Source organism: Triticum urartu, chromosome 7A, assembly GCF_056163025.1.
Source record: "Triticum urartu cultivar PI428250 chromosome 7A, HENAU_Tu73, whole genome shotgun sequence".
Classification (NCBI taxonomy): Eukaryota; Viridiplantae; Streptophyta; class Magnoliopsida; order Poales; family Poaceae; genus Triticum; species Triticum urartu.
Window position 1 is genome coordinate 47,158,328 of NC_141879.1, and position 24,890 is coordinate 47,183,217.

Here is a 24,890-nt window from a genome sequence, read left to right on the forward strand (position 1 = left end):
CCTCCACGGCGCCCTTCCCCCCACGTGCCTTGAGCGCGGCATATTGTGCCTTGAACTTCTCTTCGTCCTTGATGACCCGATAGCAATGGGAGAGGTTGAAGCACTTGCCATTGTGTTGAACCTTGAATGCATCCAAAGCTTGAAATGCCTACAAAATATTTCCATGCAAGCATATGGGCAAGTGATAGCAAATGAAGACGTAAAAGAATGATCTTGATGGCACAAATGAGGCCGACTTGCTTGCCATCATACCATGTCTTGCACGCCGATGCCGCTCACGGGGCAGGCCTTAACGCTCTCAAGGGTGGCACAAAACTTGTTGCACTCTTGTTGGATCACCCTCCACCGCTTGGAAATGGAGACCCACCTGTCGGGGATATAACCCGCGGTATGACCCGGCCGGAAGTATGACCCGGCCGGACTTGGCACTTCACCGATGACCTGCCGGAGGACTGGCGACTCACGGGTCTGGCGGCTCACTGGTCAGACGGCTCACGGATGACCCCGACGGTGGGTCACATAGAAGACTAGGCCCAAGGCCCAGTAGGTCGGCTCATATTATGGTGGGTTGGCTTAAGACAGAAGGCATGAGGAATATTTCCTTTACGAGGAAGCAAGACCCGTACTTGTATCCGACTTGTAATAGAGAATAAGTTAGTTCTAATCCTAATAGGACTATACATGTAAGCCGCCCCTTCAACTTATATAAGGAGGGGCAGGGCTCCCCAAAAAGGGGCAAGCAACAAGAAACAATATTTAGGGCTAGACACAAAGAGGAGAGCCGGCTTACGGCGACTCCCTCATGGGCATAATGAGATCTAGCCACAAACAGCATGTAGGGTTATTTCCGGATGATGTTTCCCAGGGCCCGAAGCTGTCTAAACCCTTGTCTTGTGTCGCGTCTCTCGATTCTGATCAACCCCTCTCAAGCTACTACAAAGATGCGCTGGCCTCACGACTAAGTCCTTTTCACGAGGACATCTGTCGTGACAATTCCACGACACCACCCGCGCGTGCTCACAAATTGGTAGGGTGGAAACTTCTTGCGCTCATGAAACTCGAGGTGCACACGAGTCCCAAAGGTTGAATGCTTTTTCTCGGCGCCCGTCTTTGGGTCTTGTCCAATGTCTCGCCAACACTCGTAAAGAAGCTTGTCCTCGGCAGCTGTGTACGCCTTCATGCGCTTGCTCTTGCGCTTCGGCTTTGGACCGGCGGTTTGGTTGGCGAGCTTGTCCTCGAACAAAGGCTCCATTTCGATGTAGCACTCGTCCTCTTCCTCTAGCCCATAGTCGTCCGGGAACTCGTGGTCGAGGGGGAAGACATCCAGGTTGATGCCGACCTGATCACGCATGAAGGCCGCCTGATCGGGATCATAGCCAGCAGCCGGCGTGAATGCCCCGCGGCCGTCCTGGCTTTGCGTATCCTCGGGATCGTAGCCAGCGCCCGGCGCACCACCCTCGAAGATGAGGGGTTGCATGTAGTCCTCGTCGACGGCGGACGTCATTTCCTCGAACAAGTTACGGGCGTCCGGGAGACCGCCGGCCGGCGTCTGTCGTGCGCGTTTCCTCGTGCCGTCGGACGACGAGCCACCGACCACGCTCACGTTGGGTGAGCACTCCCCGGAGAGGCGGGAGGCCTGCGGGTAGACGTGGAAGCCGGGGACCGGGTTGCAAACCGATGCGCGGGGTGAGTCGGGCATCACCATCCGAGGAAACGCCGACAAGCCGGCACTGGCCGTGGCGACGGTGGCTTGGACGAGGCTGTGCTAGCTAGGGTTTACCCCAAGCATGTAGAGCGCCTCCCTCGTTGCAGCGGCGACGCGGGCATTGGTGAACTCCTACTGCGCGGCGGCGGCGGCCTGCACGGCGGCCTCATTCCTCGCGTCCGCGGCATGCCTCCAGCCCTTCCTCTTGGCCGACTCCCTTGCCCGCTGTTCGGGCGTCAGCACATTCTTCGGCTTGGCTGCCGTGGCGGTCTTGCGCGCCGCATGAGGCTTGCCTTTCCCAAAGGGGGCGGCGGCGACGGACGAGGCAAGGTAGGCAAGGCCGGCGGCGGCGTCAAGGTCGATGGCGTCCTCCATTGCTGGTTGTGGGTCGAGCGCTGGCGGCAGCGTTTTTGGGGAAAATGAGGGGAAATGGTTGTGGCTGCCACCGACAGGCGGGCCCGGGGAGAGGAGTAGGCGCGCGCGCCTGTCTCGTGTCCGCGCCGACGCAAATCCGGCTTCAAAATGGGTCGCCCGCGGACGAAAAACGGATGTGCGTCCATTTGGATCGGTGCGTTGGGCCGCCACTTTTGTCCGCGCCGACCCAAACGGACGCGGGCGGACGAAATGGGTCACCCCATTGGAGTTGCTATCAGCTACTACTCCACTCGGTAGGAAATGCGGCTTACCGCACCCGGCAGCGGTGCTGCCGGGTTCAGTCATATCCACCACGCCGGGTACAATCATATCCAATTTGATAATACAGTCATCGAAGCATTGCAAATATAAAAAAAGCAAGATATTGGTTGAGGGGCACGCAGCATAAGACCACACTAATATCACAACCACAAAGCTGGATGCAAATAGAACAATAAACAGTCATACACAAACAGATCACATATAAATGTTTAAAAAAAACAGATCACATATAGACACAACCAGCGACATACATCTCACAGTCCACCATAGTAATACAACAGATACAGGTAGCAACAACACAAAAGCCAAGAAACAAATAGCATGAGCATACAGCCTCTCCCGCGCAAGCGATTGGAATGTACTCCCTCTGTTCATAAATGTACCTTTCAGAGATTTTAATAGGGACTACGTATGGAGAAAAATAAGTGAATCTATACTCTTAAATATGTCTATATACATCCGTATGTAGTCTGTATTGAAATATATTAAAGGGCTTATATTTTAAAAATGGAGGGAGTAGAACCTTAAATAAACTCATCTTTAAATACCAGTTTAATTGCAGTTAATACTGTGTGCATAATGAATCTTGCAGCAGGCATAGGGAAAATGCATATAGATGCTTCTGTAAGGTCTAACATAGATATACTCTTTTCCATGCAAAGAAACTTGAGAAAATCATTAACCATTGAAGAGAAAAAGGCTGTTAGTCAAGATCAGATCACTCACCACCTTCATGTAATTACTTCAAGGACTTCAGCATCAAGGAATAGAGCCATTCTTCTCCTTCCTTTCTTCTCTAAATGAAGTGGCGCTTTGCTCATTCTAATGATGGTTCTATGAGGATGGGTGCTGAGATGAATAAGAAAACATATGCGTGAGTATTTCTCGTCAAGTGTAGTAGCTTTGAAGTATGGAGAGTTGCAAATTGAACTCAGCAGTCGAAACTGGTCGTATGAAGAAAACAAAACAAACCTTTAAAGCCAAGCTACTCCCATGTAAAAGTAAGCAATGCTGATGAAGCAACAAAAGGCGATAGCTTTGCTACCAGAAATGAGACCATCAGAAGTTATATGCACCACAACACCGAAGGTTGCATAGCAAACCACATAACAAAACTGAAGAAAAAAGATGCAGAGATGACATGGAGAGTAAAATAATAGATAAACAACCTAGCTGTTTGAGAAGCTTTGCAAATTGAGCACCTGAAATATCAGGGAAGTCACCGATGACATTTACCAGACAAACACTCTAGAAATTGCAGAAACACCAAGTTTTTTTAGGGTTTCAGAAACATCAAGTTATACATCAGTGCAGCATCAACTGTATATACACACACCATAACTAAACGACGTGAATTTGCGTTTACTTGTGTAAATAAAACCACCTTTCTGAAGATCTCATATCCAATCACCCATCAAGCATAAATACGAATTTGAGTTAGTTCATTTAAAGGCAAAAACTGGATAAACCAAAGCAAGCAGACCAACAACATACTTATATAAGTACTTAGATAGATCCATCTCGACTACCCTGCCACTGACTCATGACTTGTCTTTTAGCACCAATATATCAAATAAAAGAACAAAAACCTCTTCTGCAAAGATCAAGGACAAGGGTTGATACCAAATTTGTCTCCTGGTCGACTGTGGAAAAGAGCAACATACAAAATAAAGCAAGCAATGCAACAAAAAAAACTCCCTTTGTAGGGACCAATCTGCATTATGAACTTAAACTTATTTAGAGCTTTATTGGTTTGTACAATTAATTTTTTTACTTTCTACTTATTATTCAAACAAAGCTAAGCAACTGATAAATTTTTCGAGTCCAATTCCACTATCATTGGAGATCATAGAATCCTGGGTAAGTGGATAGAGTACAAAAGATTATGCAGTACACATGACATTAAATATCAAGTATGTGTAATGATAGGAATATATCTTCAACATGATGATTCAGGTAAAAGTTTTTTTTCTAATAGATTGTGAAGAGGCGATAAAAGCTCTAGACCAAGACAACCTAGATACAAAGCACATGTTCTGAATCACTCGTGTATGTCGGTGCTTGCCAGAAACCTGATATTTGCTCACTCGTGAAGTTTTCCATGACAGGTGCCTTCACAGCAGTAGCCTTCAAGTAGGGAATTAGCAATGCATGAGTTATTTCTGTACAGTTTAACAACAAAATCACAAAAGTGAGGATCAGAATGCTCAAGCATTATTCATGAAAACAGAGTGAATGGATACATGAATGCCTTGATAATAGAACGGTAAAAGAGAAGCACCTATTGAACCGTGGTCCAGAGAAGAGCAGACCCTAACAACGGCAACAGACAATAGACACGTCAAAGTTCCACAGCAGGTACAACATCAACGGATCTTGAAAGCACAACCAAACCCAAAACCACACCCCTGCGGCTCAAAAGAACAAACCTAAATGAGTAACATCATCGCACACAGCGAGTAGTAAAAGCATCTTCAAAAGTGGAGCAAGAACGAACCTCTTCCATTGCACGGCTAGTGCCAAGGCAAGGGTGACCGACAAATAGAACAAAGCCCTCAGATCCTGGTCCACCTGCAAAGTGGCGAATGGAATCAATCACGCAAGCACGACCGGCAGCAAAGAGAACACGGGCGCGGAAGAGAGCGACTGGGGCACTTGAGGTGAGGCGAAGTTAAGGCAAGATAAGACAAAACAGGTTATCTCAAAGAAATTTTGTCCTAGATAAAATATTTGAGGACAACAAAGCATGATGTATAAGCACATGATTAAGCTACAGATTTCTTTGCATTCAATCCCATGGGTTTGAAGTAGTGGTGATTGGTAATATTTGCTCCACCAGTCCAAAAGTTTGTTTCCTCATTATGAACTTAACCTTATTTAGAAGGGCATTATGTGAGTGTTTGGCAGATACCTGATATTTGGTCACTCATGAAGTTTGCCATAATAGGTGCCATCACATCAATAGCCAGTAATAACCTTCAATCTCAACTCACTCATGAAGTTTGCCAAATAATTTAAGTCATAGTTCAGTATATTGGTAGTGCCTGAAGATTAATTAAATATCAGAGAAACAAAAGTAGAAATTCTACTATAGAATAGTGAGCCCATTAACCATTCAAGTATGTAATTAGCGTGCATGAGTTATTTGTATAAATACAGTTTAGCAGCAAAGTCTCAGAAAGAATGTACCAAGCATATTCAATCAAATAAATGCCCATCGCATAGATAAAGCAATTTAAATGTTTCTCATGAATGAATTGTTGATACAAAATCGTTTTCACTATGCACAGCCTAGAACTGCAGATTAGAATACCATGCTATTTATATTATTTTTTAGTTAAAAATACCATACTATTTTAGTGATTTGACAGAAATATAAGCTCAGTTGGCAAATGTAAAGCTTGTAGGTGTCGTGGTATTCTCACGGGGGGCTTGCGAGTCGACAGATGCCACAAGAGCTTAGTGTGTGGGTAAGACTGCTGCTAATAGGCCCGGGAGCGGGTATGCGAGTAGCACGCGGTGGTTTACCCAGCTTCGGAGCTCTCCGTAGAGATAATACTCCTACTGCTGCATGTCTGAGTGTATCTACCGGGGGTGTACATCGGGCAGTATAAAGTGCTCCTGGAGCTGTATCTGGGATCAGTGCCAGGTGCATCTGATCCCGTATATGCATATGAGCACAAGTGTGTGCTAGGCTGAATGGATATGTGTGCGCTAGCTAGCTTGCTTGCTAGCTAGTATGCATGCATGCGTGGAGTGTGTGAGAATGCCCAGGGAGCCATTGTGGCCGGCCTCGTGCATGTGGTGTGGCCTCGTGCATGTGGTGTGGCCTCGCTGGTGAATGGATGGATGGGTGCTTTATATAGGCATGGTGGTAGCTTACTACCTAAGCTAGGTAGTGGCGTGGGGGGCAAGTGGGCATGGGGCACCATGCCTAGGTACATGATGTGCATGCCTCTTTGTTCCTGGTGCACTTTACAAAACAGTGCCCAGGGACAGATACACTGTAGATGATATCGTCACTGTGCGCCCACCGTGGGGCCAGGTGCACCGTCGTCCGGAGACCTGTTCTGGACGGGAACCCTCTTCCTCCCCAGCGAGCGTAGCCAGCCCGGCACGCCTGATGGCGCTTGCCACGACGCGCTGCAAGGCGTCACCAGCATCTGCGCAGCGAGCAGCCTCGCCAATCTCCTCGACGAAACCCTCATCTCCGACGAGCTCGCCTCCGATGCGGGCACCGACCACCTCGCCATCCTCCTCGGCCAGCTCCATGTCTCCAGCGAGCCCGCTGTGGATCTGGAGTCGGTTGGCTCCACCGACCCGATGCCTGTCGACCCCGACACGGCCTCCTTCGACACCTTCCCCACCAACGTCGCGATCTACAACGACCCGCTTCCTCGGACCGACGGCCGCGATACTGTCACCACCGAAGTGATGGTCGTCGGCCACGGCGGCCCGGCCGACGAGAGCGCCCACGACGCCCCGCACGCGGCGGCCCACGACTTGTCCACCCCCCTCCTGGCTGATGCCGACGACGAAGCACTGGAGGCACGTCGCCTCGCCCTCCTCGCAGAGGGCCGGAGGTTGGCTTCCGTGAGACGCCTCACTGGGGCCTACCAGCGCGAAGCTGACCGCGCCGCCTTCGGCACGCCGGCCCCGGGCAGGCCAAGCTGGGCCGGCATTGTCAAGCAACGCGGCGCCGTCATCGCTGACATGCTAGGAGTCGACCGCCCGGTCTATGCCACTCCGCTCGAGAACTTGCGTGCCGCCCAGGCGGCCGTGGACGAGTTGGACGGCTTGGAGGCCGAAGAACTCCCCCACATGACCCGGCGCATCCAGCAACTGATTGACCCGGCCGCACGGCGACACGAAGCCGACGCCCGCGCGGGAAGCCCTCCCCCGCGCCGATATCACGGCGCGACGTCCCGGACACCGACTACGAGCAACGCCCGCGCGCGGCGCGAGAAAGAGCCGGCGGCCAGCCGAAGCCGGACCCGAATCTCCATCGAGCGAGATGCGGACGGCCATCCCCGAGCCATGGAATGGCGGGGCAACCCGCCTCCTCCTCGACCCCGTGGAGAGAGATATCCCACCCCGCCGCCAGTGGCGCACCCGACTCTCAGCGGCCGACTAGGTCGCCGCGAAGGAGTCGGCGAGAACGACGCCCGCCATCGGATCGACCGCCTGGCGCGATCCCTGGCGCTGGAAGAAGAAGACGATGTCGGCCTGCCTTGTTTCGGCCCTCGCATCCGCGACGAGCCTTTCCCCAAAGGGTTCTCGCTCCCAAGAGACACGCCCAAGTACAACGGCTCCGTGAAGCTGGAAGATTGGTTGATCGACTACTCCACGGCGGTCAGCATAGCCAACGGCAACCGGCGCGTTGCCGTGAAGTACGTGCCCCTCATGCTGCAAGGCACGGCGCGGACCTGGCTCAACAGCCTCAAGCCTCTCAGCATCAACAGCTGGCTAGATTTCACCGAAGCTTTCATCCACAACTTCACCAGCACCTACAAGCGGGCCCCCAAGCCCAGGCAGCTCTCCCTGTGCGTACAGGGCCCAGCCGAGTCCACTCGCGACTACCTCACGCGTTGGGTCGAGCTCCGCAATTCTTGTGAGGGGGTGCACGAGGTGCAAGCCATCGAATACTTCACTGCCGGCTGCCGAGAAGGTACCCTTCTCAAGCACAAGCTCCTCTGCGATGAGCCGACTACCCTCGACGAGCTTCTGGACATAGCAGACAAATACGCCACCGCCGACTCTTCGATGAAGACCGAGCTCCGGGTAGACGCGTCCGGGAAAGTACTCAACACGGTGCCCAAGACGCCGGCAGGGGATTCCGGCCGACGCCCACACCCGAACGACCACAAGCGCAAGGGCCCTGCGCCGCCTCCCGCCAGTCGGTAGGTGGCCACGGTCGAAGACGCGCTGCCTGAAGGGCGACCCGCACCCAAGAAACCCAAGGGCGGCCGGCCGGCTTGGCAGCCGGCTTTCTCCTACGAGCAAACTCTCGATGCCCCGTGCAAATGCCATAGCGGCGCGAAGCCGTCCAACCACACAACCCGGAAGTGCCATTGGCTCACCCGAATCTCTAAAGGCGAGGGGCTCGCGCTGCCTCCGCCTGCCGGCCCACCGCCTCCGGCCGCTCGGCCCGCAGTCGGAGCCGTGCACGACGAATTCCCCGACGAGCAAGCAACCTACATCATCTTTACAAGCCAGCTCGAAGACCGGTGCGGCAAATGCTGAGAGCACCAGGAAGTCAGCGTGGTCGCTGCCAACCCCGCCGGACACATGCATTGGTCAGAAAAAACCCATCAGCTGGAGCCGGGCCGACCATCCAGAGGTGATGCCGTCTCCCGGCTCTTATGCGTTGGTCCTGGAAGCCACCCTCGCGACGGATAGACGCGCTGCCCGCTTCTCCCGCGTGCTGATAGACGGCGGGAGCAGCATCAACATCCTGTACCGTGACACCCTAGAGAAGCTAAATGTCAAGACGAAGCAGCTCATGCCTACTCGGACAGTGTTTCATGGCATCGTACCCGGCTTGTCCTGCGCCCCCATTGGCAAGATCAAGATTGATTTACTCTTTGGGGACAAGGAGCATTTCCGCTGGGAAGCAATCTGGTTTGAAGTGGTGGACCTGGAGAGCCCCTACCACGCGTTGCTAGGCCGACCCGCCTTGGCCAGGTTCATGGCAGTTCCCCACTATGCATACCTCAAGATGAAGATACCAAGTTCCAAGGGCGTCATCACCGTAGCCGGTGATTACAAGAAGTCTTCCAAGTGCGCTGCCGCCAGCAGCCGGCTGGCCGAGTCCCTTGTGATTGCCGAAGAGAAGAAGATGTTGGACCGGGTCGTGGCCATGGCCAGCAAGCAGCCGAACCAGTCCCCCGACCCCAAGGAGTATGATGCCCAAGGAACTTTCCAGCCGGCCAAAGAAACCAAGAAGATACCCCTTGACCCCGAGCACCCCGAGAGATTTGCCGTCATCGGGGCAAGCCTGAACAGCAAATAGGAAGGCGAGCTCGCCGATTTCCTCCGTGAGAATCGGGACATCTTTGCATGGTCCCCCAAGGACATGTCGGGTGTTCCGAAGGAATTTGCCGAGCACAAACTACAAGTCCGAAAAGACGCGAAACCAGTCAAGCAGCCCCTCCGCCGACTATCAGAGGAAAAGAGAAGGATTGTAGGGGAGGAGATAGCCCGGCTTCTGGCAGCCGGCTTCATTATGGAAGTCTTCTTTCCAGAGTGGCTTGCCAACCCGGTCCTCGTGTTAAAGAAGAACAACAAGTGGTGCATGTGTATAGACTACACAAGCCTCAACAAGGCCTGCCCTAAAGATCCCTTTGCCCTGCCGAGCATTGACCAAGTGATAGACTCCACGCCCGGATGCGATCTGTTGAGTTTCTTGGATGCTTACTCAGGATATCACCAGATAAAGGTAGATCCGGACGACTGCCTGAAGACCGCCTTCATCACGCCATTTGGAGCCTTCTGCTACCTGACTATGACATTCAGCTTAAGAAATGCCGGTGCCACTTTTCAGCGTTGCATGCAGAAGTGCCTCCTCAAGCAACTCGGCAGAAACGCTCACGTCTACGTGGACGACATTGTGGTGAAGACGGAGAAGCGCGGCACCTTGCTGGAAGACCTCAAAGAAACGTTTGAGAACCTACGCCGGTTCCAAATCAAGCTCAACCCCGAGAAATGCGTGTTCGGAGTGCCAGCCGGCCAGCTCCTAGGCTTCCTGGTCTCCGAACGCGGCATCGAATGCAACCCGGTGAAGATCAAGGCCATCGAAAGAATGGCGATCCGCACCAAGCTTCGAGACATCCAAAAGTTCACCAGATGCTTGGCCTCCTTGAACCGCTTCATCAGCCGGCTCGGAGAGAAAGCTCTCCCCCTCTACCGCCTCATGAAGAAGAGCACTCACTTCGAGTGGAACGACCAGGCCGACCAAGCTTTTCACGAGCTGAAGAAGATGCTGGCCACGCCGCCCGTCCTAGCGGCGCCGACTGAGAAAGAGCCCATGCTCCTTTACATTGCCGCAACCAGCCGGGTGGTCAGCACCGTCATCGTAGTCCAACGCCCAGAAGAAGGCCGAGCCCAGCCGGTCCAGAGGCCGGTGTATTATTTGAGCGAGGTGGTGTCCGCTTCAAAGCAGAACTACCCGCACTACCAGAAGATGTGTTACGGCGTGTACTTCACCGCCAAGAAGCTGAAGCCCTACTTTCAAGAGCATCCCGTCACGGTCGTATGCACCGTCCCGCTGGCCGAGATCATAGGCAGCCGGGACGCATCCGGCCGGGTGGCGAAATGGGCCATCGAGCTGGCCCCTTACACAATCTTCTACCAGCCCCACACCGCCATCAAGTCCCAAGCACTGGCCGACTTCCTCATCGACTGGGCCGAGACCCAGTACCTGCCGCCGGCTCCCGACTCCACCCATTGGCGCATGCACTTTGACGGGTCCAAGATGCGCACCGGCTTGGGAGCCGGCGTCGTCCTTACCTCTCCCATAGGCAACAAGCTCAGATACACGCTGCAGATTCACTTTGCCGCCTCCAACAATGTAGCCGAGTATGAGGCACTCATACACGGGCTTCGGCTTGCCAAGGAACTCGGCATCCACCGGATCCTATGTTATGGCGACTCAGACTTGGTGGTTCAGCAATCATCCGGCGACTGGGACGCCAAGGACGCAAATATGGCAAGCTACCGCTTCCTGGTTCAACAACTCAGCGGATACTTTGAAGGATGCGAGTTCCTCCACGTACCGCGAGCCGACAACGAGCCAGCCGATGCCCTGGCTCGAATAGGCTCCACTCGGCAAGCAATACCAACTGGCGTCGCTCTACAACGCCTCCTCAAGTCGTCCATCAAGCCATCTTCAGAGTCCGATTCCATCTTCGTACCGCCTGACCCCGACGCGGCCGGGTCCAGCTCGAAGAACCAAGCAGGCGACCCCGGGACTTCAGTAGTCGGCCCGGGGACTTCGGCAACCGGCTCGGGGACTGCCACACCCGGCTCGGGGACTGCAGTAGCCGGCCCGGGGACTGCACCAACACAACAGCCGGCGGCCGACTCCAGCATTTCACCACCCAGCCCGCCCACCCTGGTGGCAGTAGCCACATTGGCAGTAGGAGAAGTCGCGGCTCCGTCATGCACTCAGTCCATCCTCAACTTCCTAGTAAACCAAGATCTGAAGGAGTGGCTGGCTGGAGGAGTGGCCGGCTGGCGAACCTGGCCGGCCGGTTTCCATATTTTCTTGTGCAGACTACTTTCCCGGCTACTCAGCCTTCGCCGCCCAAACCATCGAGGCCCATCGCGAGGCGCGCCGTCAGGCGGGGGTCAACATCGCGCCGGACGCGAATCGGACGCTTGAGGAGCAGCTCTTGGCTGTCCAAGCGCGGCTGCAGCCGGCTCACCATATGCTTCGCCGGCTCCAACGTGCCGGGGCGCAGGTGTTGGCCGCCCTCTGGCCCGGCGAGATGATCCCCCGCACCCCAAGCCAGACTGCCGGCTGGCTGGAGGTCGCAGTCGGTCGCTTTGAAGCTTGGAAGGCGTCGGCGGCCCGTCTGGGAGCCGGGCGGGCGTTGGAGTTCGTTCGAGCTTGGTACCCAGGGCTGAACCTGGACCAGCTGCGCACTTGGCGGCTGGAGGCCGACGCGGAGCTGGAGGAGGTGCGGCCGGCTATCGCCCAGCGTGCTTCGACAATCGCCCAGTGCACCGACATCAGCGTTTTTGCACCTGAAATCAATGATGATGGCGTTGCCCAGCCGGAGGAGTGGTTCGGGCTGAACCCGGCGGTGGGCGAGGACTCGGCAGAGGAGATCGCCTCCAGCGACGAGGGCGAGGATGACGAAGAAGAGGACGGTGAAGACGTCGAGCCGGCTAGTGGAACAACCGGCCAGCCTCAGGCTGACCGTGCCTCCAGCAACAAGGCGAGTGGAAGCGCGCCCTCTGCGGGAGGCGGTGATCAAGCCGAGGTTTGCCAGCCGGCCACTCCTTCAGCCGGCACAACCGTCTCCGCCGACCAGCCCGGCTCGTCGGTCGCCCCGCCAGCTTGACCTGCCGTCCTTATTTTTCCTGCTTGTTGCCTTTTGAACAATCTTTATTAAGCTTTCGCAGTTCCACCCACTGGGGGTGTATCCAAACTATGTTGAATGCTGGCCTCTTGGAGGTCTTTTATGTAAATATTATTATATGCATGTTTGGTTTCCATTCGCGTATGCTTTTTATCCTTAGGCTTTTTCCTTTGCCGCCTTCCCTCTTTGGGGAGGCAAGTACTCGAGCTTTCTTGGATTGAAGTGAAGTGAATGGATACCGGCCGGCCAGCTACTTTGGTAGTCGGTCGGTGGTAGGTGGCAAACCGGCTTTCGTTATATTAGTCCATTGGTCCCTGGCTATTTTCCGTGTGGGCATCCTTTCCTGCTTTTGACTCTTGCCAGCCGGACAGCCGGTTCTTCGAACTGCGACTTTGGCAAGAGCTAAGCCTGGGTGTCGGCACACTACTTGTCTGACCGCGGGTAGGACTTCTAATATAACTCCAGTCGGCCAGTCCCCGGGCCGACTAGTCGAACCCGGTGCCGGACGGAACAAGTAAATGAAATGACAAGGTCATAAGCATGATACTTTTCATTCATAGATAAAAGATGGCAGTCCCCGAGCCCTCCTCGGGGGGCCTATTGTCTCGTATTTAGTACAAAAGTTAGCGTGATACATACTGCATTTCAACTATAAAATCTTCGAAGGAGGTTGGCGTTCCATGGTCGTTCCGACTCCTTGCCGGAGTCGTCTCTCTTGCGTGCGTTGGGCTTCTGCGCGTCGATTAGGTAGTAGGAGTCGTTGCCTAGAGCTCTGCTGATAACGAAGGGGCCCTCCCAAGGGGCCGAGAGCTTGTGCTGGCCGGCTGTTCGCTGGATCAGCCGGAGCACAAGATCGCCCTCTTGGAAAGATCTTGGCCTGACCTTCCGACTGTGGTAGCGGCGCAAACCCTGCTGGTAGATGGCAGACCGGCTGAGGGCTAACAGCCGGCCTTCTTCTAGCAGGTCGACGCCGTCTTCTCGTGCTTCCTTGCCCTCCGCCTCCGTGTACATGGTTACCCTGGGCCAGTCGAACTCGATGTCGGTTGGGATGATCGCCTCGGCACCGTACACGAGGAAGAAAGGAGTGAAGCCGGTTGACTTGTTTGGGGTAGTGCGCAGACTCCAGAGGACAGCCGACAGCTCATCGAGCCAACAGCCGGCTGAACGCTCCAGTGGTACGACCAGTCGGGGCTTGATGCCGGAGAGGATGAGGCCGTTGGCTCGCTCGACCTGGCCGTTTGACTGCGGGTGGGCGACGGACGCTAAGTCCAGCCGGATACCTTGGGATGCGCAGAAACGTGCCAAGGCTCCTTTGGCAAAATTCGTGCCATTGTCGGTGATGATGCTGTGTGGCACGCCGTACCGAGTTGTTATGTCTGCGATGAATGTCACAGCAGTCGGCCCATTCAGCTTCTTGATCGGCTTTGCCTCAATCCACTTGGTGAATTTGTCCACGGCGATGAGCAAATGCGTCATGCCGCTGCGTGCCGTCTTGAATGGGCCCACCATGTCCAGTCCCCAAACGGCGAAGGGCCAGGTGAGGGGAATGGTCTTGAGTGCCGAAGCCAGCATGTGTTGCTTGGAGCTGAAGAGTTGGCACCCTTTGCAATATTTAACTAATTCTTTAGCGTCATCCAAAGTAGTCGGCCAGAAGAAACCATGGCGGAAAGCTTTGGCGACGAGTGATCTTTAAGCCGCATGGTGGCCGCATTCTCCTTGGTGAATGTCTCTGAGGATTGCAATGCCCTTCTCTTGCTCGACGCACCGTTGGAGGACTCCAGTGACACTGCGCTTGATGAGTTCTCTGTTGACGATTGTGTATGCTTTGGCTCGACGTTGGACTTGTGTTGCCTCTGTTTCGTCAGCCAGCAGATCTTGGTTTACTAGGAAGTTGAGGATGGACTGAGCCCATGACGGAGCCGCGACTTCTCCTACTGCCAATGTGGCTACTGCCACCAGGGTGGGCGGGCTGGGTGGTGAAATGCTAGAGTCGGCCGCCGGCTGTTGTGTTGGTGCAGTCCCCGGGCCGGCTACTACAGTCCCCGAGCCGGGTGTGGCAGTCCCCGAGCCGGTTGCCGAAGTCCCCGGGCCGACTACTGAAGTCCCGGGGGCGCCTGCTTGGTTCATCGAGCCAGACCCGGCCGCGTCGGGGTCAGGCGGTACAAAGATGGAATCGGACTCTGGAGACGGCTTGATGGACGGCTTGAGGAGGCGTTGTAGAGCGACGCCGGTTGGTATTGCTTGCCGAGTGGAGCCTATTCGAGCCAGGGCATCGGCTGGCTCGTTGTCGGCTTGCGGTACGTGGAGGAACTCGCATCCTTCAAAGTATCCGCTGAGTTGTTGAACCAGGAAGCGGTAGCTTGCCATATTTGCGTCCTTGGCGTCCCAGTCGCCGGATGATTGCTGAACCACCAAGTCGGAGTCGCCATAACATAGGATCCGGCGGATGCCGAGTTCCTTGGCAAGCCGGAGCCCGTGTATGAGTGCCTCGTACTCGGCTACATTGTTGGAGGCGGCAAAGTGAATCTGCAGCGTGTATCTGAGCTTGTCGCCTTTGGGAGAGGTAAGGACGACGCCGGCGCCCAGGCCGGTGCGCATCTTGGACCCGTCAAAGTGCATGCGCCAATGGGTGGAGTCGGGAGCCGGCGGCAGGTACTGGGTCTCGGCCCAGTCGACGAGGAAGTCGGCCAGTGCTTGGGACTTGATGGCGGTGCGGGCTGGTAGAAGATTGTGTAAGGGGCCAGCTCGATGGCCCATTTCGCCACCCGGCCGGATGCGTCCCGGCTACCTATAATCTCGGCCAGCGGGGCGGTGCATACGACCGTGACGGGATGCTCTTGAAAGTAGGGCTTCAGCTTCTTGGCGGTGAAGTACACGCCGTAACACATCTTCTGGTAGTGCGGGTAGTTCTGCTTTGAAGCGGACAGCACCTCGCTCAAATAATACACCGGCCTTTGGACCGGCTGGGCTCGGCCTTCTTCTGGGCATTGGACTACGATGATGGCGCTGACCACCCGGCTGGTTGCGGCAATGTAAAGGAGCATGGGCTCTTTCTCAGTCGGCGCCGCTAGGATGGGCGGCGTGGCCAGCATCTTCTTCAGCTCGTGAAAAGCTTGGTCGGCCTGGTCGTTCCACTCGAAGTGAGTGCTCTTCTTCATGAGGCGGTATAGGGGGAGAGCTTTCTCTCCGAGCCGGCTGATGAAGCGGTTCAAGGAGGCCAAGCATCCGGTAAACTTTTGGATGTCTCGAAGCTTGGTGGGGATCGCCATTCTCTCGATGGCCTTGATCTTCACCGGGTTGCATTCGATGCCGCGTTCGGAGACCAAGAAGCCTAGGAGCTGGCCGGCTGGCACTCCGAACACGCATTTCTCGGGGTTGAGCTTGATTTGGAACCGGCGTAGGTTCTCAAACGTTTCTTTGAGGTCTTCCAGCAAGGTGCCGCGCTTCTCCGTCTTCACCACAATGTCGTCCACGTAGACATGAGCGTTTCTGCCGAGTTGCTTGAGGAGGCACTTCTGCATGCAACGCTGAAAAGTGGCACCGGCATTTCTTACGTCGAATGTCATAGTCAGGTAGCAGAAGGCTCCAAATGGCGTGATGAAGGCGGTCTTCAGGCGGTCGTCCGGATCTAGCTTTATCTGGTGATATCCTGAGTAAGCATCCAAGAAACTCAACAGCTCGCATCCGGCCGTGGAGTCTATCACTTGGTCAATCCTCGGCAGGGCAAAGGGATCTTTAGGGCAGGCCTTGTTGAGGCTTGTGTAGTCTATACACATGCGCCGCTTGTTGTTCTTCTTTAACACGAGGACCGGATTGGCAAGCCACTCTGAAAAGAAGACTTCCATAATGAAGCCGGCTGCCAGAAGCCGGGCTATCTCCTCCCCTACAATCCTTCTCTTTTCCTATGATAGTCGGCGGAGGGGCGGCTTGACTGGTTTTGCGTCTTTTCGGACGTGTAGTTTGTGCTCGGCGAATTCCTTCGGAACACCCGGCATGTCCTTGGGGGACCATGCAAAGATGTCCCGATTCTCATGGAGGAAATCGGCGAGCTCGCCTTCCTATTTGCTGTTCAGGTTTGCCCCGATGATGGCAAACCTCTTGGGGTGCTCGGGGTCAAGGGGTATCTTCTTGGTTTCTTTGGCCGGCTGGAAAGATCCTTGGGCATCATACTCCTTGGGGTCGGGGGACTGGTTCGGCTGCTTGCTGGCCATGGCCATGACCCGGTCCAACATCTTCTTCTCTTCGGCAATCACAAGCGACTCGGCCAGCCGGCTGCTAGCGGCAGCGCACTCGGAAGACTTCTTGTAATCGCCGGCTATGGTGATGACGCCCTTGGAACTTGGTATCTTCATCGTGAGGTATGCATAGTGGGGAACTGCCATGAACCTGGCCAAGGCGGGTCGGCCTAGCAACGCGTGGTAGGGGCTCTCCAAGTCCACCACTTCAAACCAGATTGCTTCCCGGCGGAAATGCTCCTTGTCCCCAAAGAGTACATCAATCTTGATCTTGCCAATGGGGGCGCAGGACAAGCTGGGTACGATGCCATGAAACACTGTCCGAGTAGGCATGAGCTGCTTCATCTTGACATTTAGCTTCTCCAGGGTGTCACGGTACAGGATGTTGATGCTGCTCCCGCCGTCTATCAGCACGCGGGAGAAGCGGGCAGCGCGTCTGTCCGTCGCGAGGGTGGCTTCCAGGACCAACGCATAAGAGCCGGGAGACGGCATCACCTCTGGATGGTCGGCCCGGCTCCAGCTGATGGGTTTTTCTGACCAATGCATGTGTCCGGCGGGGTTGGCAGCGACCACGCTGACTTCCTGGTGCTCTCAGCGTTTGCCGCGCCGGTCTTCGAGCTGGCTTGTAAAGACGATGTAGGTTGCTTGCTCGTCAGGGAATTCGTCGTGCACGGCTCCGACTACGGGCCGAGTGGCCGGAGGCGGCGGAGCCGGAGGCGGCGGGCCGGCAGGCGGAGGCGGCGCGAGCCCCTCGCCTTTAGAGATTCGGGTGAGCCAATGGCACTTCCGGGTTGTGTGGTTGGACGGCTTCGCGCCGCTATGGAATTTGCACGGGGCGTCGAGAGTTTGCTCGTAGGAGAAAGCCGGCTGCCAAGCCGGCCGGCCTCCCTTGGGCTTCTTGGGCGCGGGTCGCCCTTCAGGCAGCGCGTCTTCGACCGTGGCCACCTGCCGACTGGCGGGAGGCGGCGCAAGGCCCTTGCGCCTGTGGTCGTTCGGGTGTGGGCGTCGGCCGGAATCCCCTGCCGGCGTCTTGGGCGCCGGGTTGAGTACTTTCCCGGACGCGTCTACCCAGAGCTCGGTCTTCATCGAAGAGTCGGCGGTGGCGTATTTGTCTGCTATGTCCAGAAGCTCGTCGAGGGTAGTCGGCTCGTCGCAGAGGAGCTTGTGCTTGAGGAGGGTACCTTCTCGGCACCCGGCAGTGAAGTATTCAATGGCTTGCACCTCGTGCACCCCCTCGCAAGAATTGCGGAGCTCGGCCCAACGCGTGAGGTAGTCGCGAGTGGACTCGGCTGGGCCCTGTACGCACAGGGAGAGCTGCCTGGGCTTGGGGGCCCGCTTGTAGGTGCTGGTGAAGTTGCGGATGAAAGCTTCGGTGAAATCTAGCCAGCTGTTGATGCTGAGAGGCTTGAGGCTGTTGAGCCAGGTCCGCGCCGTGCCTTGCAGCATGAGGGGCACGTACTTCACGGCAACGCGCCGGTTGCCGTTGGCTATGCTGACCGTCGTGGAGTAGTCGATCAACCAATCTTCCGGCTTCACGGAGCCGTTGTACTTGGGCGTGTCTCTTGGGAGCGAGAACCCTTTGGGGAAAGGCTCGTCCCGGATGCGGGGGCCGAAACAAGGCGGGCCGACATCGTCTTCTTCTTCCAGCACCAGGGATCGCACCAGGCGGTCGATCCGATGGCGGGCGTTGTTCTCGCCGACTCCTTCGCGGCGACCTAGTCGGCCGCTGAGAGTCGGGTGCGCCACTGGCGGAGGGGTGGGATATCTCTCTCCACGGGGTCGAGGAGGAGGCGGGTTGCCCCGCCATTCCATGGCTCGGGGATGGTCGTCCGCGTCTCGCTCGATGGAGATTCGGGTCCGGCTTCGGCTGGCCGCCAGCTCTTTCTCGCGCCGCGCGCGGGCGTTTCTCGTAGTCGGTGTCCGGGACGTCGCGCCATGATCTTGGCACGGGGGAGGGCTTCCCGCGCGGGCGTCGGCTTTTGTGCCGCCGTGCGGCCGGGTCAATCAGTTGCTGGATGCGCCGGGTCATGTGGGGGAGTTCTTCGGCCTCCAAGCCGTCCAACTCGTCCACGGCCGCCTGGGCGGCACGCAAGTTCTCGAGCGGAGTGGCATAGACCGGGCGGTCGACTCCCAGCATGTCGACGATGACGGCGTCGCGTTGCTTGACAATGCCGGCCCGGCTTGGCCCGCCCGGGGCCGGCGTGCCGAAGGCGGCGCGGTCAGCTTCGCGCTGGTAGGCCTCAGTGAGGCGTCTCACGGAAGCCAGCCTCCGGCCCTCTGCGAGGAGGGCGAGGGGGCGCGCCTCCAGTGCTTCGTCGTCGGCATCAGCCGGGAGGGGGGTGGACAAGTCGTGGGCCGCCGCGTGCGGGGCGTCGTGGGCGCTCTCGTCGGCCGGGCCGCCGTGGCCGACGACCATCACTTCGGTGGTGACAGTATCACGGCCGTCGGTCTGAGGAAGCGGGTCGTTGTAGATCGCGACGTTGGTGGGGAAGGTGTCGAAGGAGGCCGTGTCGGAGTCGACAGGCATCGGGTCGGTGGAGCCAACCGACTTCAGATCCACAGCGGGCTCGCTGGAGACATGGAGCTGGCCGAGGAGGTTGGCGAGGTGGTCGGTGCCCGCATCGGAGGCGAGCTCGTCGGAGATGAGGGTTTCGTCGAGGAGATTGGCGAGGCTGCTCGCCGCGCAGATGCTGGTGACGCCTTGCAGCGCTTCGTGGCAAGCGCCATCGGGCGTGCCGGGCTGGCTACGCTCGCTGGGGAGGAAGAGGGTTCCCGTCCAGAACAGGTCTCCGGACGACGGTGCACCTGGCCCCACGGTGGGCACCAAATGTCGGGTGGTAGGTGCGACATATGCCAACGGGTGGCTTATCATTGTGGGAGCCAGTAAGACGTAGCCGGTGCCGGGAAACGAGATGAGGCGAAGACATGCACGCCGGTGAATCTTACCCAGCTTTAGGGCTCTCCGTGGAGATAACACCCCTACTGCTGCTCTGCGGGGTCTCCGCATGATCGCTAGATGGACAAGTAGCTACACAATGCTCTTTGAGCTGTTCGGTGGGAGGAAGAAGGGCACGGCTAGCTTGCTTCTTCTCCTTGTGTGGTGTCTAAAACTAGCTGGGGGTCCCACCCTTTGCATGGGTGCCCCGGGGGGTTTATATAGGCCTACCCCCCCGGGGGTACAATGGTAATCTGACTGGGCGCGGAGCCCAGCCGTCTGTGACTGCGCTCGCCGGCTTCTGCGCCGGCCGCTGGGGCCCGCCGACTGGTGGGTCCCGCCGGCTGCCGGCTCCTTGGTCGACAGGCAGGCCCCACTGTCCGGGACCTGGTCGGCAGCTGGCTACTGTTGCTCCATCTTGGTGACGTGGGCTTCGTCGTGGTAGGCGTGGCTACAGTACCGCCGCCCGGCGGGCGATTACTGTAGCCTCACCACGTCTTGTCTCCTTAATGGGGCATCTCCTTCGAGGAAGATGGCAAGCCGGCTGCGGGGAGCCGGCTCTCTCTTGGGCCGACTGGGGGAGGTGTGGCCGCCTTCGGGTGTCTCTCTGCCCGAAGGGACCCACCGCCCGTGGGCCGCGCTGGTAGTCCGTCGTGGATGGCGTCAGGGTCGGCATGGCAACAGTGTTGCGCCGGGCGGGTCATGGTCACCCGTACGGCGCACTGTGCCGATCGTGCTCCGGGATTTGGGGGTGGCAGGCTTTACTGTAGCCACGCCCCGTCTCATCGCCGCTAGGTGGATGCAAACTTTGAGGGTACGGTCTCGACCGCTTTATGGGAGCCGGCTTCTTGGAGTCGGCCTCCTCGCGGCCGGCTTCTCGAAGTCGGCCCTCCCATGGCTTTCTTCATGAGGGCTAAAGTCAGGCCGCCTTCCGAAAGCCGGCCTGGGTGACAGCCAGCAAGGGGAAGGCGGCCCCATGTCTTGGATTCTTGAGAGCCGGACGGGCTCGTAATTTTTTCAGAAGGGCCAGGGAAAGCCAGCTAGGCTATCCATGGCTATTTACTCCGACGGTAGGCTACAGAGAAAATCCTCTCTGAACAAATCATGCATCAACAATGACTATAAGTCTATAAAAGACAAAAAAATTGATTTGTGTAACTGAATTTCAGAACAAAACAAATCATATTACTGGCTTTGTATGCCAGAACAAAAATCACTACAGCCAATCTGTACGCACCTATCCATATCTAAAATAAACTCTTGTGAATTAAATATACACCAACTTCATGTACACTCTACGTGTAATACCGACAAATCAAAGTTGTAATCTTACCATCTACATTTAATTATGTCAACCAAATCAAGATTCAGCACCAGTCATACAGAACTTAAATCTTCATGTACACTCTACGTGCAATACCGAGAAATCAAAGTTGTGATCTTACCATCCACATTTAATTATGTCAACCAAATCTAGATTCAACACCAGTCATACAGAACTTAAATAGATTAGCACATCAGACTGGAGATCATGTCAAACATTCAGTCAGTAAACAATTTCTTTATCAGGTCTTGAGTATCACAATAGGCTAATAATCACAAAATAATTGCAAGGTACTGAATAACTTTCTTTTGCTTCTTATGAACTGAAAGTGAAAGGTTTCGTACGGAAACTACATGATGACTTGCAGGAGGCTGAAACTACTGAAACCAGTGTACCTATGAAAAAGTGTAGTGATGCACTCATCCTCCTTTCGTATGAAATCGAGTCAGCCCTGCCAACAAGGAGAAACAGGGTAGTACTGTAGTGATGCACTCATCCATCCTCCTTTGATCTTCCGTCGTCTCCCGGTGACCTCCTCTTATGTCTCTGCCGAGCTGCTGCACGCACACGCAAAGACATGTATGTTAAGACATAGAAAACATGGATCAGAGAGAAAGAGAATGGGGGAGCCTGAGTGTTGAGAAGACATGGGTGAATCTGAGGATGGATGGATCAGAGAGAAAGAGAAGGGGGGAGCCTAAATGTTGGTTACAGGGTTTGCTAATGTAACTAACCGTGAGGATGACGACGATAATAGGGCAGCAGCCCTTTCTTCTGTTGTCAGACTGGAGATCCTGTAACCAACATTAGCAAATCATACTTGAGATCACGTCAAACTTTCAGTCATAAAACATTTTCATTGTTAGGTTTTGAGTATCACAATAGGCTAATAATCACAGCAAGGTACTGCATGACTTTCTTTTACTTCATATATGAACAACGTCCTCTTCTTTCCACTAACTAAAAGTAGAAAAATCAACAGCATCTTGGTTTGATATTAGTATCGTCATGGATTACATAGAGCGTTATTACCAGATTTTTGGAAATAAATACTTATAGCCACAATGGACGGCCACAACCTTTTATTCGACCTATCACAAACAAAATATAAGAAGTATTTCTTGTTTCAATACTGATATTTTCTCATTAGTACCAAGAAATTCCCTACAGGCAACTATGAATCAGAATACCTGAAGAAAGCTGACCATTAGTAAACTTGTCTGTCAAAATATAGAAGTCAATCTAGCCTATTTACATGTGGTGATCCAGAATGTTTTCCAGACCGTGAATAAACACCAAAGTAGTTAATGGCTCAAACATGACACTAACGGAAATACTCTAATGAAGAAATTAATGACTGCATGAGTAACATGTCCAACGCCCACGTTAGCAAATAAACAGAATCTGAAGCGCTTTCGAACACAAAATGATGGACTCAAAGTGTTTATTTAGTTTCCATGCTCTGAAAATACACAGAACTTTCGAGACCTCATATTTACTTATCATTTCTTTACCAAGTACTTTGCCAAGTTATAAAACTCTACAAAAGTCAGGAAGTGGCATCAAATGAGTACTTGGACGACATCAATAAACATATCTAACATTGAGAGAAAACAATCTATAAGCTTTAGCCGAAGCAATCATGGAAACACTATATTCTGGCATCCAATATTTGTATAATCTCTATAGTTTTACAAATAGAAAACACTATATTTCTCTCAAAGTTAGATTTCTCTAAAATGCTTAGCACGGAAGGATGCTAGAAATATATGCTACTTAGATCCAGAAATATAATCCTGGAATTGGAAACACTATATTGATGTCTTCCAAATGGAAACAGTAGCACTATACTCTAAAAGTCTCCAAAATTGAATACAACTATTTCAGCGTGCACAACTTATACATGATGGTGATGCTTAGACACTTATTTCAGTAGAATTCTAGCAGTGCTGCTGCAAATGCAAACCAAAAGTGCCAGATGTTTTATTTTACCTTGCCATTGAGTACCAATAGCTCACCGTCCACCCATCGTGGGTTTATGTATCCATGTTGCGCTATTCTTCCCTAAGCTTTATAGCTGGCAGTCTAAAAAATTGAAACAAAGGTCAGGGAACACATATGCTCGGGTGCTTGGCCTAATATACAAAGCAGATGAGTTTTGCTTCAACATACTTGAAAAACTCCACATCATCAGTATGTGCTTCAGCAGGGTAGAAATATGGGAGGGAGCTCACCACGTCCACCTGCAGCAGCAGCAGCAGCAACAACATCTGAGCAACCTGCACACAACACAAAACAAATCAAACACAGGAGGAATGAGAGGGAGGGGAGATGAAGAAACAGAGAAGACAAGGGGAGGGAGGACAGGAGGGAACCAACCATGGCCGGAGATCCGAGGTCGCCATGGCCAAAGATGGGCGTCGTGGATGAGGAGGAAGAACCAGCGTTCGTCGGTGTCGAGGGCCGCCGCCGACGCGGCAGTAAAGAAGGTGGGTGCGGATCCGCCGCCGCCGTCGTCACCCCGTCCCCGTCCGTCCATCCATGGGTGGGTGGGTGAGGGGCGGGGCTAGGGTTTCAGGCGGTGTTGCCCTGCCCACCCATCTGAGGAAGGGGGAGGGAGGTCGCCGGTGGTAGCGGGATCTGCCTCTCCTCTCCTCTCCACTCCAGGTGACGTCCGACGCGAGTTGGAGGAAGGAGTCGCCGGATCCGACCGCTGCCTGAGCTATTGGGGTGGATCCACGGCCATAGAGAGAAGGGGAGGGGTCGCCTGGGTTGGGGGCGACGGCGGCGGAGGCGAGGACGGGAGGAGGAGAAGGGGAGGAGAGGAGGCAGGGTGGCGGCGTGAGGGACGAGAGGAAGAGAGAGGGGAGTCGGGGCGAGGGAAGTGGGAAAGGAGAAAGGCAGCTAGGTTTACAAACAGGTGTGCTGCTTGTTATACTCTTGCGTGTGAAAAGACGATAATGCCCTTGATGGGTCACGGGATTTACAGGCGGTGGCACTATTAGCAGTGTTTCGTTCGATCCGACGGGCACAATCGATCCAGACGAAGATCCGATGGCCAGTATCGATTCAGATGAAGATCCGACGGCTCCGATAAGTTTGGATGGCTAATCCGACGGCCGAGAATCCAAACGCACGGGAGAGCTCCATTTTGTTTCATACTCTAACAAGGGATTATCCACTAGTACGTGTGATGGCACTAGTACTTGCGCTAGTACAGAGTATTAGTCCAGCCATTGTTTTTTACCATTAAATGCTACGTCCAGCAAGATCTATCATCGGTTACAAAAAGTTGCTCGGCCCGTTTAAAAAAAAAGAGAGGGCGACGACCTGGAGGAGTCAAACCTGCCTGTCCGACTCACCTCGCCTCTGTTACAATATTTCTGCCGTGGCCGGCGCGCGTTTCTGCCTTAGCTTCACTTACGAGCCGGACTGCGCTCCGAGTTCACCGGCCGTCGCCTCATTAAACCCGTCGCCCGCTGCCGGCGAGCCGCCACCACTGCTGGCCGTGATTTTTTCTTCGCCAAGCCGTTCTGGCAAGCCGCCGCCGTAACGGCCGGCGCATCTTCTGCTACTACAAAATTGCCTGCTTTGAGCCGCCCTATGGTTAGCTGGCCTCGTCTCTGCTCCTGCGTCCACGCCTGCTGGTTAAGGGGTTGTTTGGATGGATAAAATATACAAAACGCAATCTCTACAAATTAGAAAAATCGTCTAACCAAATAAAATCTTGTTTGGCTGTTTCAACTAATCCATGGATATAAAAAACGTGGTTCTCAGAAACCTAGAATTTCAAGTTTATTGGAAAAACGAGAATTAGTAGTTTTCCTATAAACCCGTTTTGTAAATACTGGATCCTAACAGACTCAGGCCATGCCATTCTTTTCTGGCAGCCTGCTCCTTCCTCATCTCA

The 24,890-nt window shown here is 54.6% G+C and overlaps 1 protein-coding gene across 7 annotated transcripts; it reads right to left on the reverse strand.

Moving 5' to 3' along the window:
* Nucleotides 1-258: 258 nt before the first annotated feature.
* On the reverse strand, nucleotides 259-23,883 carry LOC125520360 (uncharacterized). Of its 7 annotated transcripts, none has more exons than XM_087537762.1 (12): nucleotides 23,360-23,883; nucleotides 23,153-23,259; nucleotides 22,973-23,065; nucleotides 21,715-21,774; nucleotides 21,376-21,537; nucleotides 5,313-5,445; nucleotides 4,899-4,972; nucleotides 4,683-4,809; nucleotides 4,474-4,528; nucleotides 3,374-3,516; nucleotides 3,128-3,250; nucleotides 259-2,768 (listed from the first exon to the last, which is right to left on the reverse strand). In XM_087537762.1, exon 12 carries the CDS (start codon nucleotides 1,703-1,705, stop codon nucleotides 959-961), a length of 747 nt encoding a protein of 248 aa, XP_087393888.1. In that variant the 5' UTR covers nucleotides 1,706-2,768; nucleotides 3,128-3,250; nucleotides 3,374-3,516; nucleotides 4,474-4,528; nucleotides 4,683-4,809; nucleotides 4,899-4,972; nucleotides 5,313-5,445; nucleotides 21,376-21,537; nucleotides 21,715-21,774; nucleotides 22,973-23,065; nucleotides 23,153-23,259; nucleotides 23,360-23,883; the 3' UTR covers nucleotides 259-958. The 7 variants fall into 7 exon arrangements, with proteins under 7 accessions (XP_087393888.1, XP_087393886.1, XP_087393887.1 ...); XM_087537760.1 differs by having other exon boundaries at nucleotides 4,474-4,563; XM_087537761.1 differs by having other exon boundaries at nucleotides 3,374-4,563; nucleotides 21,376-21,534.
* Between the last annotated feature and the right edge of the window lie 1,007 nt (nucleotides 23,884-24,890).

Excerpts from the sequence above, each read along its gene's own strand:
- LOC125520360 (XM_087537761.1), bottom strand. The coding sequence starts at position 1,705 with ATGGTGATGCCCGACTCACCCCGCGCATCGGTTTGCAACCCGGTCCCC.